Source organism: Limulus polyphemus, unplaced genomic scaffold, assembly GCF_000517525.1.
Source record: "Limulus polyphemus unplaced genomic scaffold, Limulus_polyphemus-2.1.2 Scaffold9536, whole genome shotgun sequence".
Classification (NCBI taxonomy): Eukaryota; Metazoa; Arthropoda; class Merostomata; order Xiphosura; family Limulidae; genus Limulus; species Limulus polyphemus.
Window position 1 is genome coordinate 6,138 of NW_013675146.1, and position 15,393 is coordinate 21,530.

Consider the following 15,393-nt stretch of genomic DNA (forward strand, 5'->3'; position numbering starts at 1 on the left):
GAAACAGTCGTGTATTAACTAACAATATGGCCGAAATGAAATGGTACTTATGAGGACTTCGAGATCTTCATTTAAGCATAATTCAACGTGTATTAGTAACTTCCCGTAAAATTATATAAATAGCTATATTTATAACGTCTATGTAGAAAATGAGAATGAGCTGCGCATCACGATAAAGGGAAGAAAAACTTCATTTCGAGCTTTCTTTGAGAAGTGGTCAAAAATATCTGATTAATTTTATTCCATTACGAAGCTAATATAAGGTTTAAGGAAACTCACGTTTTCTGACTGTTGTGTTATACGTGTCGTACTGGTTACGGAAAGTGATGTAATAATAGCTAAACCATTCAGAAGAGCTGCTGGTTATGTACAGTTGGATGCTGTTTACAGTCACGTTGACAACTTCTAGTTCGGGAAATAATTCAGTTTCATCTAGGATAAAAAAAATTAAACCAATGTGAAATATTAGAAAAAATCTGTACACATTTCTTCGAACAAACTTGATTTAGAATTAAGCTTCAGAAAAATTACATTGACTAAAGCTACACAACGGTAAGTCTTAAAATCTTAACAGTTTTTCATTTGATTACAAAATATAAGCGACATACTTAATCTAGGATGATATTTTATCAATACAGATTAAATATTGATTTTATGTAGTTAACTTTAGCATACATATATGGTAATATTTTTGACACATTGCGTTGTTATGCATTACTTCAGCTAATAAAATATTTTTATCAATTTTAAACAAAAATGTTTATTAATTTGATTGATACAGACTGTAAATTGACAGAGAAATACAGCATTAAGCTTTTCGTCATATAGCAATTGGTTTGTTGGAACTGAAGTTCCATCTCTAACAGGAAGCTAATGATTTTCCAATGGTGATAGCATAACTAAGCTAAGAAATAGTATTCACAAGTAGGGTATCATTGACTGAAGAGTAATTTGTTTTATAAAATATTAAATAGGAGATGCAGCAATAATAAGATTTTAGTCATACGTGGAAAATGATGTGTAACAAAAGTTTGTGACTTAGTGTATATGCATTGTCCACTATGGGCATCAAACCCTAAATTATAGCAACATAATCCCTCAAGCTTACTAAAATATCTACATGAACATTACAAGCACATTTAAAACTTATATTATTAGATATTGTAGTAAGGCAGGAACTTTGCCACAGTAAGGCTCTTAACAAGAACGGGTTTCATCGTTAAGAGTAAATCATTAACGTCAGAATGTGCAGACCCACAGAAGTGGATTATAAGCATTTAAATACCCACAGGCCAAAGTTAGAGTAGCATTTGGGAAAGTACTTGATGCTAGGTTGTCATAACTTAAAATTGCACAAGATTATGGTCATTAAAAATGGAACGAGCACTTGTGTCACAAAAAACAAAAATTCCCATGTGTTTTCAAAAGGAAATGTTCTGGATGAGCATGGGGTAAGAACACCACAGGCCACCACGTTTATGGTCATTAAAAATGGAACGAGCACTTGTGTCACAAAAAACAAAAATTCCCAGTTGACCACTATTCACTTTAATCCAAAATAAATGTGGTTAAATGAATATTGGATAAAATTTAAGCACAACTTTGGAACAATATGAATATGTTTTTAAGGCATCATTGAACATTTAAGATGCTGAACACTTACTTGAAATTGTTTTATTCGATATCGACACGATTAATCGGACATCTTTACTTGCGAATCCAAGACTATTTGAAGCACCACAACTATACAAGCCTGCATCTTCAGACCTGAGATCTTCTACATGTAGTGAGCCCCATGCATCCACTAACATTCTCGAAGAATAACTGGAGTTTATGATGTGTCCATACTAAAATAGAAAGCAAAGATAACTCAATTAAGCTACACATCAGTAATTAGACTAGTGCAAGCTGAGGAATCAGTGTTCTTTTTTTTTTGACAATTTATTTTCTGTTTCGAAGTTATGTACACTAAAGAATAAAACAAACAAAGAATAGTTCATTGTAAATATCACATATTGAAAGCCCACATGTACAAATATATGGGGAACCAAATAAAGTAATTACGTGTAAAGATCATTAGTGACACATCCAATGCTGTTGATTAAAATCAAGGTGAAGAAGAATGTGTTTTTTTCTGTTCCTTTGTCCTATCCTATCTAATAGTCCGTTCAGGATTTCCTGGCACACTGCTCACCATACGTCTACATGATAGCAAGATATAAAGAAGTCCAACAACAACACTGCTAATCAGCAGATGAAGACACTTTGATGCTCTCTCACCTCTTTGTTGGATTCAGAAGTTAACTCCTCAAGCGAAAGTACCCTCAATATTACTGACTCCAAATTCCTCAAGCAGCAGCTATACAATCTCAACTATTGTAGAAAACGACATGTATATCAACATCAAGCTAGTTAGCACCTCTGTAGATACACACCCTCCAGCTATAATCGTTGAGGATATTCCACCAACCTTTCAACAGCTTTCGGTTCCTGTTCCCGCACATTAGCCTCATGAATGTGCACCGCCTACCAAGGAGTGGAATTTGCTCTGCCCCAAATGAGAACATCAGCTTTATCACCACTCAATGGTGTTACAGTTAACAATGGTGTTACACCTCATCTAAATGAATAATCAACATCTGAGAAGTTCCAGTGGATATAGCCGACGATGAAATACAAAAAGAAATAACTAAGCAAGTATACATCATTCTGAAGGCTTCTTGCATAGAATCATTCAAGAGAGGCGAAATGACCTCCCTGATCAGAGTCACACTACAAAAACCTCTGCAAGCCATCCAACTTCTCAAGTCAAGAACCTTCATATAGTACTCGCCTTAATTTGTCGAAGAGTCTAATGCATACCTACCACTGTTTTTATAGTGTTTCAACTGCCAACAGTTCTGCCATACCAGAACAGCTAAGATAAAGTGTTCCGAAAACCAACCAGTTGTGTCAACCGTGTATGCTTGTAATACCAGCAAGTATGAATGAAAGACTAGAGGATTAGATCGACCATAAGTCGATCAGCTACCAAAATAACATTCATCAAAAGTCAGCCATCACGACAACAAAAGCCAAATTATTCTCAAGAACACGAACGATACTACAGCCCAACCAGCAAGCAAAAACATACAGTAGCAATGAGACAAACACTCCCAGCCTACATTACACACTGAAAAATAAGTTTACATGAAACGAAGGATCCTGTTGTCTTTGTTATGGACGTCTTTACCAATTCTACTGACCCAGAAACAGCCAAATATCCTCTGATGTTTTTCAAGCAAATCTGTGAAATAGCTGAATATTACCTACGTCTTCACAGAGCAGACTATGCCAGACTTAGAAACTAAATGATGAGAACATCATACGGTAATCCTTCTCACCCTGGTAACTGCTACTTCACGTAAGTTCTTTTCTTTATCAGTTTTTTAATGTTAACATCCAGCACTGTTGGAACTACAAGAAATGCAAGTTACTACAGCTATACAAACATATTAATGACAACATTTTAACCATTTCCAAAACAATACCGAACTGATCATCAACTATTTTTCTCTCCACACCCTTCAACTACCACATCCTGTCAAAACACAAGTCCTCTAGCAGACAAGATATTGCCCTTCTACTCAGGAAAAATATCAAATTATTCAGTTGAACACCCAGAGTTCTACCTGACACGACCATATTCTCTGTATGTTAAAAACTTTCCCGTCATTACCATTATAGATAATTACATTTCCATACCAACTTGACCTGACACAGTTTTCATTCAACATGTCTTAAACTCGAATGATAATGTAATTGTATTTGGTAATCTCAACGCTAAACATTAAAACATAAACGGTATTTTTCCTATAGTACATTTATTTTTCCACTAGTATTTCATAACACACAAATACGTACACTGTAACGGTTTGCATGACATTTTAGACCTGACAGTTGTTCCCCTTTCCCTGTTACATCTAACTCCTGAACAACAATATCGTGGGCCTCGTCTCCTTTCAGCTGTCACTGAACAACATATACAATGGATTCATTTAAAAGTGCAGAATATATTAATTCATTGAAATAAATTGGTTAGTATTCCAAAACAAACTCGACAGGCGTCTACCCACTTTGCAGTGCTCACAATAAATAGATAAATATTCTGCCAAAAACTTCTCTCGCAATTCTCTAAACTATAGACAGTCAAGTACCTCCTAAAAATACGTAATCAACTCCTGGAAATTAACACCAGAAATACATAAACCTATCCGGAGACACGTTACCGATTTATAGCCACATACGATCCCTCATTCAAGACTTAATAAACAACATTAGAAATAATACACCAAGTGTCATTAGACACTAAGATGGGGGCCGGCATGGCCAGGTGGTTAGGGCGCTCGACTCGCAATCTGAGGGTCGCGGGTTTGAATCCCCGTCACACCAAACATGCTCGCCCTTTCAGCGTGGGGCGTTATAAAGTGACGGTCAATCCCACTATTCGTTGGCAAAAGAGTAGCCCAAGAGTTGGCGGTGGGTGGTGATGACTAGCTGCCTTCCCTCTAGTCTTACACTGCTAAATTAGGGACGGCTAGCGAAGATAACCCTCGTGTAGCTTTGTGCGAAATTCAAAACAAACATTAAGATGGGAAAATCTTTTGCATTTCACTTGACAAAAAAAAAAAAACTCTTTTGAACAGAATTATAAATACCTTCAGAGACAACTCACAAACTAGGCTATATCACACAACAACCTTGCCGCTACAGACAGCAAAAACGTTAACATGTTTACAGAGTACTTTAAGTACACCTAACCTTGATACCCTGACAAGAGTAATTATGATGTAGGAAGCAATCACATAGTCATCAAACACCCCTATTATATCCCAAACTCTCCCGCAACAGTATCAAATGAAACCTCTTGTCAACCGCACGACAATATAACCACAATATCATAAATTATAAGTTAACATCTAGGATTTAAAAACACGGAATGTATGAGTAATCCAGTTCTTCAAAATTACTCCAATAATTTAATACAGTGCCTATATCCCCTTTTTAATATCTATATTAGATCCGGATGTTACCCAACACAATCAGCCTACTTAACTGTATCGTTAAACTTCTATTAAAACTTTTCTCTACAAGCTAATATGGCATATAGAACATAATAACATTATTTCACAAACACTGTTCGTAAACTCAGACCCTTTGATGCGATGAGCTGAAACAACCGTCCATGGTTTTATTTGTAATCATGCCACCATCTTCTTAAATGTCGAGAAATCTTTTGACTCCATCTGTTATAACAGGATCAAGATGAGAACTTATAATACATGTTTGTAAGATGGATTTCTCACAAACCACAGTACCCTTTAACAGCGTAGTGTTACACCCCTTCTCATTTAACGTTTTGCTCTTTGACCTTTTCTACTATACCACTAACTCATACAGTATGACGTCGATGACGCAGCGGTATGTAGCATATCTCGTGTCTCCCAACCAGTCGTAGCTGTCAGAATCCAGACTTTACTGAACTAAATTACCATATGATGCACTAAGTGGTGAACTGCTCTAAATTCATTAAATATCCAGCAATTATTTTCCGAATAATTTAAACATGAGACTAAAGAAAGTCAAATTAAAACTATATGGCACATCCATCACCTTCATATATATATATATATACGATAATGTTTCTCGGCATTACTTTCAACAAGTTCACTTAGAAATCATATGTAACTAATATATAGTACTGTATAAATTACGCTCTAGAATTCATCACATAAGATACAACATTGTGTTGCTACTTATCTGCAATGTTTACATTAGACTAACGAAATTATGATAAGTTGCATCGTGGTGGATAACAACTCCCATGAATTGCAAGACTGTGCACTACACATGGCATTTCACGTTCCATCTTACATACAAGGTGGATCTACACATCTTCAGTTGAGAACAGGCTAATTAAACAAGCCATTAGTTTCTTTTACAAAAGCCCAGCACAAAAACGTCTTCTCAACATGTTTGTCAACTATAGAAGCTGCTCCTCATCATGTCAAAAATATACACTCCCTTTCAACATAATAAACAGTAACTAGCATACTTGGATTATTTTCTAAGTTTAATCTCTATTGCAAGTGTTTTTATTCTTCGTTCAAGTGCAAGCCTAACTTTTCCACGTAACTAAATTTTATTTTTCTGTTAGTTCTTTTTCTAGCTATTTATTTCTCTTTCCAGCTTCTTTAGTTAAAGGGCCATACTTTCTTAAGTTTTCATTTTTCAACTGGAAAATGTTAAAAAATCTTCTTCTATAAGTATGATTTATACAGTTCTTGAAAATATAACTACTGAAAAACCTTGTGCCAAAAATCTGGCACTCGGGCAACATTCTGTCATATTTTCCCACTTTGATGAAGATGACTACTGTTTTTCACGTGTGTTCTTCTTTACCAGATTACACTGTACCTAGAACAAAAAGGCAAAAATCAAACAAATTGTAAGAAGGTTTCCCTTCTGCCGCCTTTTTCTTTCTGTAGTAATATTTCAGCTGCCGGAGGTGGTATGCATTTTGATTATGGGTTTCATATTTGTATTTTTAGAATGGATGGTAAATAAAGTTTTATATTAGCAAAGACAGGTGTAGATGGTGATCTCCATTACCCATTCTATGAACCCAGTGTTCTGGGGCAAATGAAACTGCGTGAACTCCTTTACTTCACTTTTTCTTCAAAGGGGAATATATAGAGTACATAATGCTTTTATATTTATAAAAACAGATAATTGGGGACATGGCAAAATGCATGTAGTTTGTAAAGAAGTTCATAGAATGGGTAGTGGAAATCACCATTTACACCTGTCCTTGCTAATATAAAGAGGTGGTATGCATTTTGTAAAGAACAACATCAAATTGGACACTTGAGAAAGCCTGGGCACTAAAAGGTACATTTTTTGGTATCTGATCACTGAGAATGGGGCTTTTTTGGGGGTATTCCCATTTTTCTTCCACATCGTATTCTTTTGTATTGGATTTACAAATCCATGCCATTTGTTTGAACTTTGTTTTGTTGTCGAAGTCTGACTTGCCACTCAGACATGGTATATGGTTTGTTTAGTCAGCTTCTCATTTTCACATCATATTAAACATGTATATTTATATATACTTTCAATGAACTTTACACTTATTTTCATTACTATCTTATAATGTCTTTACATTTGATCTGTATCTAACTTCTGAATTCTCATCAGAATGTAATAATACCTTATACCACAGGTGGGACAAGGCAAAATTGCTTAATTTACATAGATAATAACTCCCGGATTCGTGATGATGTTGATGATTGATTAAAGTATACCAGAAAAAAATAATTTAACCTGCAAATATAAGTCAACCTTTTACAATTTTGATAATTATCACATATAGCTGATTTAATGTTACCTACTGCTCTGAATAGCCACTTTTCCCTCTCTCGCATGCAAAATATAAGGATCATGTGATGATGCTGGCAATTGAATTATCACTTTAAGTACTTATTTCATGGTTAGAGTGCAAGACAATGGATAAAAGCGAGGATCTCTCTGGTTTTAAAATATTTGTGATACTAGACGCCTGTTTGCAGGAATATCATTAATAAAGACCATTTTTTTCATTTGCTTTTATTTTTAACCAAGACTTCAAAAATATTAGTCATAAAAATCTAGGAACAGGTGTAATCAAAAGAGAAATACCTATGCCAATAGGATAAAATGTGGCTCTAGGAACAGGTCTAAACAAAAGGGAAATACCTATGCCAATAGGATAAGATGTGGCTCTAGGAACAGGTCTAACCAAAAGGGAAATACCTATGCCAATAGGATAAAATGTGGCTCTAGGAACAGGTCTAACCAAAGGGAAATACTTATGCCAATAGGATAAAATGTGGCTCTAGGAACAGGTCTATCAAAAAGAAAAATACCTATGCCAATAGAATAAAATGTGGCTCTAGGAACAGGTCTTACCAAAAGGGAAATACCTATGCCAATAGGATAAAATGTGGCTCTAGGAACAGGTGTAATCAAAAGGGAAATACCTATACCAATAGGATAAAATGTGGCTCATGACTGACTGAATATGGAAAATAAACAGTTGAAACATTTGTTTTAATACAACATATGTTAGTCGAGTTGAGCTGAATAGTAGATGACAGTCCCAGAGGTTATATCAATAGGTGCTTATTCTTCATGTGGACATGCTCTGCCTCCTGGAATGTAGAAGAGTTCCTTTACTGATGTTACCAGTACGAGTGACCTTTTAGTTATATACTGTCTTATTGATTCCCCATCTATTGTTTTTCTTAGCTATTCCATTCTGCAATTCATTTTCCAACAGTCTCATTCCCTTTAAATGTCAATGAAAACTTCCCATGTTTGCTGTTTTTGCTTTACTAGTACAGAGGACATTAATATCCTGCCAATACACTTGCACCAGATTTGATAGAGGCTTCTCTTTCGAACATGTCAACTTTCTTGGTCAGCTCAACCCCTGCATGACCTGATACATACATCCAGGTGGTGGAACGTTGCAGATGCTCTGATATTCTGAATGTATGAACGTCTTCCTGAGTGTTAGCCACAAACATTATGTTAGTGTCACTTTATATTTGCAGTAATCCAAAGAAAGGTGATTTATGGTTTGTAGTTGTGCTACTTGTAGGAAGCTTGAATGATCTTTGTTGTTGTTTTTTGAGACAATGGATGCACAATTAGCTCTATAGTTATTTGCTGAGTATGGCTATGATAGCAGATGATTGTAGATCGTGGTCTTTAAAACAAGTGTTGACAAGCTTTTCCTACTTAGTGTTATGCCAAAATTTTTATAACCTAATTTCTACATGCCCAGTGGCGTCAAATATTTATTCCACAAAGAATGTCTTAGATCTGGTGCTGACCAATTATCTCAGTTGTGACTAAATAGCACAAGTCCTCCTATGATAGTTTCCTGGAGCAGTTGGTGATGGTATATTCTTGTCAGTATGTTTTTTTTTCTTTTCGAATGTGGAGAACATGTTTGTGGCATTGACAGGATTGATGACTATTACTGTGTGACTCCACCATTTGCTAACCTTGTCACATCTTTCTTTCAATTTCAGCTTCTGCTATATACCTGAATGTCATCAGTGAAGGCTAGTGTACTGCATCTGGTTGAACTGTCAAAGCTGGCTAGATCCATGGCATAGATATTGAAAAGAACTTGCAAGAGTGATGATCCTTGAGGAAAACCAGTATTGGTTGTGAACCAGCCTGATCTGATTGCTTACTTCCATGCTTAAAGGTGCTATTACTCGTCTTTTACATGTTACAATGTTGCCTATTCTGAGCATTTCGTCTGCAATGATGGGCAGATGAACTTTAGTATAGGCGTCTTCTACACCCAAATCTATTTTCAATGTGTTTTGACTAACTTCAATGCACCTTCCTATGTAGCTGCTGAGAAATTAGCGGCATTGATTCAGGTTTCTCTTTCACCATGATAACAACCTAATGATGAGATTAGGAGTGATTCAATCTGATAGGCAAGGCTTCTAACTACAGTATTCCATGGGATATTGCAAATGATTTTCGTAGGATAATGATTCAGTTGTCTCTAAGATGAGAACATTCATTCATTGAGTTGGGTAAGGATTTAATAAGGTATTAGTCCATATCTCAGGGATGCTGTCTGTTGCCCAGTTATTTGATACTCTAATGATATATTCAGCAGTTAGGTTTCTGTAAGCTTCTTAATGTTAAAAGCTTCTTACACCATCTGGACTTGAAGCTCCATTTTTAAATGCATTCATAGATCTGTGTATCTTGACCAAACTAAATATGATTTATATATCTGTGAGTAGTTGATGCTGTAGCAGTAATTTCATCTTTCGTGTCACTGTGGTTAATGTCTCGGCACATAAAGACATTGTTTTAATTCTGTATGGAGTGGGGGTGTTTTCGTCACTGTAGATGAAATACATCACTATGTTTTCATTTCCTGTACCAACCATAAGTTTGTGAAAGAGCCAAAATGAAGTACGTATGAGATTTGCCTTTCTGTACAGTTTATTCAATTTCATTTTCTTGTGCTTTGGAAGCTAAATGTCTGTAGAGAGCAAAGGCTTTATTTCATGCAATCCTAACCTTTTCTCTTCCAGTTGGGCTATGCCTTAACTGCACAAACTCAGCTTGGGCTTGACTGTGTTCTCTCCAGCCTTTATCAATACCAGTGTTCCAGCAGTACGGGACTTTTTCCTAAGTTGTTGCCTTAAATTCGCTTGATGGAGAGATTATTGATGGTACAACATTGTCAGAAAGCTTTTCAGCCTTAGATGCGTTTCTATGTTGTTTTATAAGACAATGTCTTCCAAGGCTTCACATTCACCTCAAACATAAGGTGATCACTATAGATGTTATGTCAGACAGAGATAGCACTCAAGGTATGGTTAGCAAAAGCAAGGTTTATAAAAGTCTCTGGCCTCCTGGTATTCAGTAATTCTCATTTTTCACTTGAGTTTAGCAGTATAAGCTCGGTTATATACTTTGGAGAACAAAATATAAATATTTCCTACCAATGTTTTATCAACATTCCAAGTGTAGTGTCGGACATGCATCGATGTCTCCAATCATTGGATACATAAGAGTGTTGTCAAACATGTCAAGCATTGTTCCTAGTAAGTTTCTTAACCAATTGTTGAAAAACTATCCTTTACAGTTTCTACAATCCTGCCTCCTTCATGATTTGATTCGAACATATTCCAAACAATTTCCAACCAGACGACTTCTCCTCTTATAATCATTCACAGAAACACGAATAGATACAGCATCACTGCTATTACTTTGATATCTTTAACTTGAACTGGCTCTGGCTCACATTTTACATATAAAGCTACTCCTCCTTTTTTAGCACCCTATCCCTCTTAAACAACCTACAACATTGTATTTCAAAACATTTCTCCCATCAAAATTGTTTTTATTTATCCATGTTTCAGTTATTCCCATTGTACCAAAAGTCTCTGTTCCAACCAGTGCTCTAAAGACATCCATTTTATTTCGTATACTTCTAGAATTACAATAATAACAGTTTAGCCTACCAATATAACTACTTTTGTACCTTGTTCCCACACTATACCCGTCTCTACATCATAGTTTTCAATCATTATTCTAACAATCTCCACTGTCTAATCCTGGTTTAAATTTGCCCTTACAGTTGAACTAATAGCCATTGCAAACAAGCTAGCCCTACCCTATTTAAATGTATACATCCATTCCAAAAGGCTCCTTTTACCCACTAAACTAATCCCAAAATTCCAAACAGGCAACCCACCCTTACACTAGCATCCAACTCTAGTGACCTATTTATAATTTTATTCCCACTCTTAAGTGTGGGCTGTATCTCTGACAAAATTAAGTTATTCTGGTACTTTTATTTTAATAGCTTTATTAGTGCCTTGTATTTAACAACAAGGGCCTCTGACCTCCACTCCCCTACATCATTAGCCACTGCAAATACTGCATCACTACAAGAACCCTTTACCATATCACTTGCTTTGTCGGTTATATCCTCCACCCCAACATCTAGATAACATAATGTAATTCATTTCTCTCTATTTACTCCACAGACTATCCTATCCATGTGCCATACTAAAGAATCTTCTATAACAAAATCTCCTTGAGTTTTTCATTCCCATCCCTATCTGTCCCTTTTATTATCCTTCCAGCCTCAAGTTTATCATCCGCACAAGATAAAGGCTGAAATATGGTGCTCAATAGAATAGACTCATTACAAATAAATCCACTATTTTTTAACCGTAATAGTACTCTTTTTTATTTCCTGGAAGTCATTGTTAGCTGATGTATCTCTTAGCTGTAAAAGTTTAAGCTCCTCTTGAAATTCTGTTGCTATTTCCCACAGTCTACACTGAACCTGCTTGTTATAATAAAATCCACCACTAATAGCCCGATTAGCATTGTTTTTAACTACCTGAAAGCCATTATTTGTCACTATATCCTTCCCATGAAAATGCTTAATTTCCTCTTTAAATCCTGTTGGCATTTGTTTTAGGAAGGTTGTAGTTTGTAATTATACCACAACAGTCAATGAAGCTTATTGTTCGTTAGGCCCACCTGAAACTCAAATTCGGCTCTAGAAGGTCTGCTCTAGAAAAAAAAACTGAAAGCAGTGAATTACAGTGATGATTTGTGATACCAGAAATGGAAAATATCGAAACTGTAAAAAAAAAAGGATGAAAAACGGAGAAAGAAGAATGGTTCTCAGACTATGCCCTACCATGCAAAATACATAGCAAAAACTACCAGTTGGGTGCCAATAGCTAGTTGGTATATCAATAGACAGATTTTTTTTTTCCTTTCATATTAAACATCAGACATGTAAAAATAGATTTCAGATCTATCTTTTCTGCCTCACGAGAGCTGCTCAAGAGCTGGAAATAGCCTATCTCGGTCACAAAGGAAAAGCATGGCGTCAATGCAGCTTAAAGAGCAGACTGTGTATAATAAATAATTAAAAATATGTGACATAACGAGATAAGTTACGTGCTAGAGTAAAACAAAAAATGTGGCAAAGGCGATATAACAATGACATTATCGTGGCAGAGGTTGGACCATTTGAATGGTAACTAACATCTAAAGTGTATTGGTCAATCATACCAATCCAAAACATGGTCCATTTCCAATGTGATGAACAAAGTTTCTTCACATATAACAAAAACAGAATTTTCCATACTCCTCTTATCTGAAATTTATTCAAACACATAAAAACAATTTGTGGTAAACTTCTTAATTAACAAAGTCAAAAAATCTCCACCCATTTCAATATCACTGGGGATGAATTTAAAAACCGCAATGACCATCAAAAAACCTTTGCCATTAACCTAACTGCATACTGTTACCTATAATAAATGGTTCATATCGAACGAGATATCCTTCAGAGTCAATGTTCATCGTGATGAAAGAGGGTCAAAGTAAAGTGGGTAATAAGACTATCACAAAACTATTTATGATAAAACTTTATAAAACATTAATCTATGCAAATTAATCTAACGCTATATGAAATAACTACACAAAAAATGTCACAACAGAATCTCATTAAATCACACTTTATCTTGGATGAAAGAAGATTTTTATGGAGTAATTTTTAAATACTTTATTTGTCCAAGTGTATGTAGACCTTGGATTGGCCATGGCGTCACACCTCAGGATGGCAGAACTTCCTTGGTCATAAGTGTACTCCTCGTAGTAACGACGAAAATGAGGTGGATCTGGTAAGAAAAACATTACAGTTTCATATTGTATTCCTTTTGATACAGAATTGTAAAATTATCATTTACTTACTTAGTATTGTTTACTTCATAGTATAAACAAAATACATTTCTCTAAACAATTCTCCAAAAATCAAACAAACAAATACTTTTTTATCAACACTATTAAGTAGCACTAATATAAAATACTCGTGCTCTGGTGTAAGGTTCAAAGGCCCTCATGATTCCCAGAACTGATAAAGCTTTTAACGCTACCCCAAGGAGTGAATGCTTGAAGAAACGTTAGGACACCGCTCCTGATATTTGAGAACATGTGCCAAGTTTACTCCTGATTGTTTGTGTGTGAGGGTATGAAGACAGTTTTATAATGCCCCCCCTAGGATTATGAGAGAGGGTCACAAAATACGATGCCATATCCCTAGGTGATCTCCCAGGCACAGGCCCGTTTTAGCCCCCACCCCTTAGTAGAAGGGCTACGTTATAGAGCAAAGACACCCCCAAGTCACCCAGGTTTCGACTGTCAAGTTTCGTCCTGCTAACTCCGAACCTATGGGAGGGAGTAGCTGGATAATGATACATGCATACAAAGATATAAACTGAATGAGTGTAGGATATGGCTGTCCACATGAGTGATCCGATGTAATTTCATTACTGTAAACAGTATTTCTAATCTTTTTTCTAGCAAAACATTGACATATGCTGGCACTAAATAGTAACAAATAATTAGCAATGAAAGAACCATAAGGGAAAAATATACATACCTTTTGTTACAGAGTGTTCATTTAAAAAAAAATCACTATAAGTATATTTAGTACACATTAAACTTTAACAGAGATTCGCCATTTTCTTATTCCTGAAAAGGCACTTTTTGTGACCACAGAGTGTGATTAACAAAAGTTTGAAAACAAATTAAAAACGAAACAAAAGACTTACAATAAACAGAGACAGAGATGTTTCTAAAAACAGATTTTCCAGTATTCTCCTCATGTCCGGTTACATAATAAATCCCTTCATCTAATAACTCAACCTCTGAGATGGTTAGGCCTATTTCATTAACCAGATGGCGGGTTGAGTTCCTGAGTGATGAATTGTTAAAAGTCCACTCAAGGTAATTAGTTCCGTTGATACGACAATGGATCGTAGAAGTTTTTCCTTTTACAAGAAACTGCTCACTTGGACAATGATAAGGGTGTTCTGAAACACAAATAAAAACAGTTGTTTTGAGAGAATGTTAAGTTTTGTTTTTGATTGAAGTTGTGTTTTGAAATATTGTTTTTAAAATATAATGATTAAAGATCATCAAGTGTATTCGCCCTTTTTTTTTTCATGAGGGTTTAAATTGTATATAGAACAGTACAAGATTTCTGATGGCCGTGGTGGCCATATAATGCTGTGTCATCTTTCTTAATCTATTTTTGTTTTTATTTCCTGCTATTAACACGTGTAATTATCTTTATCTAATTGTAAAGGTCTGTCGCTGTTTTCTTTCATTCTTTGCTTTTTTTCTACCTTTTCACATTTTCCTTTCTTTATTTTTTTCATACACAATTTATCAGGTGAGATATGAACATATCTTGTAGTTTTGACAATCTTCTGGGTATTTGTACACATTATTAAGAAAATGTGAAAAGAATATGCAACACTCGAAAATATCTGAATTGATCAGGCTTTTTTTTCTAGGTTTTGTTTCTTTTCAAAAATTGCTATAAGCAAATCCAGTCCTAATGTATTGAGTTTTTGTTAAACACATGAAGACCTTTATGGGATGTCTCATATGTTGTTTAAATGAAGACTTTGGCACATATTTCTGAGTTACCTTCGAAAGATAATTTGGTTGGATGCAAAAGGTCTCTGGTTCAATCCCCGGCGCCCCATGAGTACTTTTTAAATCTTAAATAGTTGAAGAGAAAGTACTTTCTTTTATCCTGCTCCAGAGAGGTAAGTTTTGAAGATTCAAAGGTAAGTTCTTTTTCAAGAAAACAATCTACAACTTTAGTCTTCAAGGAAAAAAAGTGTTTAAAACCTTACATTACAGATAATCAGCCCCCCAGTGGCACAGCGGTATGTCTGCGGACTTGCAACGCTAGAAACCGGGTTTCGATACCCGTGGTGGGCA

The 15,393-nt window shown here is 35.4% G+C and overlaps 1 protein-coding gene across 1 annotated transcript in view; it reads right to left on the reverse strand.

Moving 5' to 3' along the window:
• The window catches only part of LOC111083445, a 20,624-nt gene extending 6,131 nt beyond the window's left edge, over positions 1–14,493 (reverse strand). Inside the window, exons 1-4 of the mRNA XM_022379962.1 lie at positions 14,211–14,493; positions 13,162–13,277; positions 1,664–1,847; positions 280–432 (exon numbers count right to left, since the gene is read on the reverse strand). Coding sequence (XP_022235670.1) covers positions 280–432; positions 1,664–1,847; positions 13,162–13,200 — 376 coding nt within the window. The 5' untranslated portion in view covers positions 13,201–13,277; positions 14,211–14,493. The remainder of the gene's footprint in view (positions 1–279; positions 433–1,663; positions 1,848–13,161; positions 13,278–14,210) is intronic.
• Between the last annotated feature and the right edge of the window lie 900 nt (positions 14,494–15,393).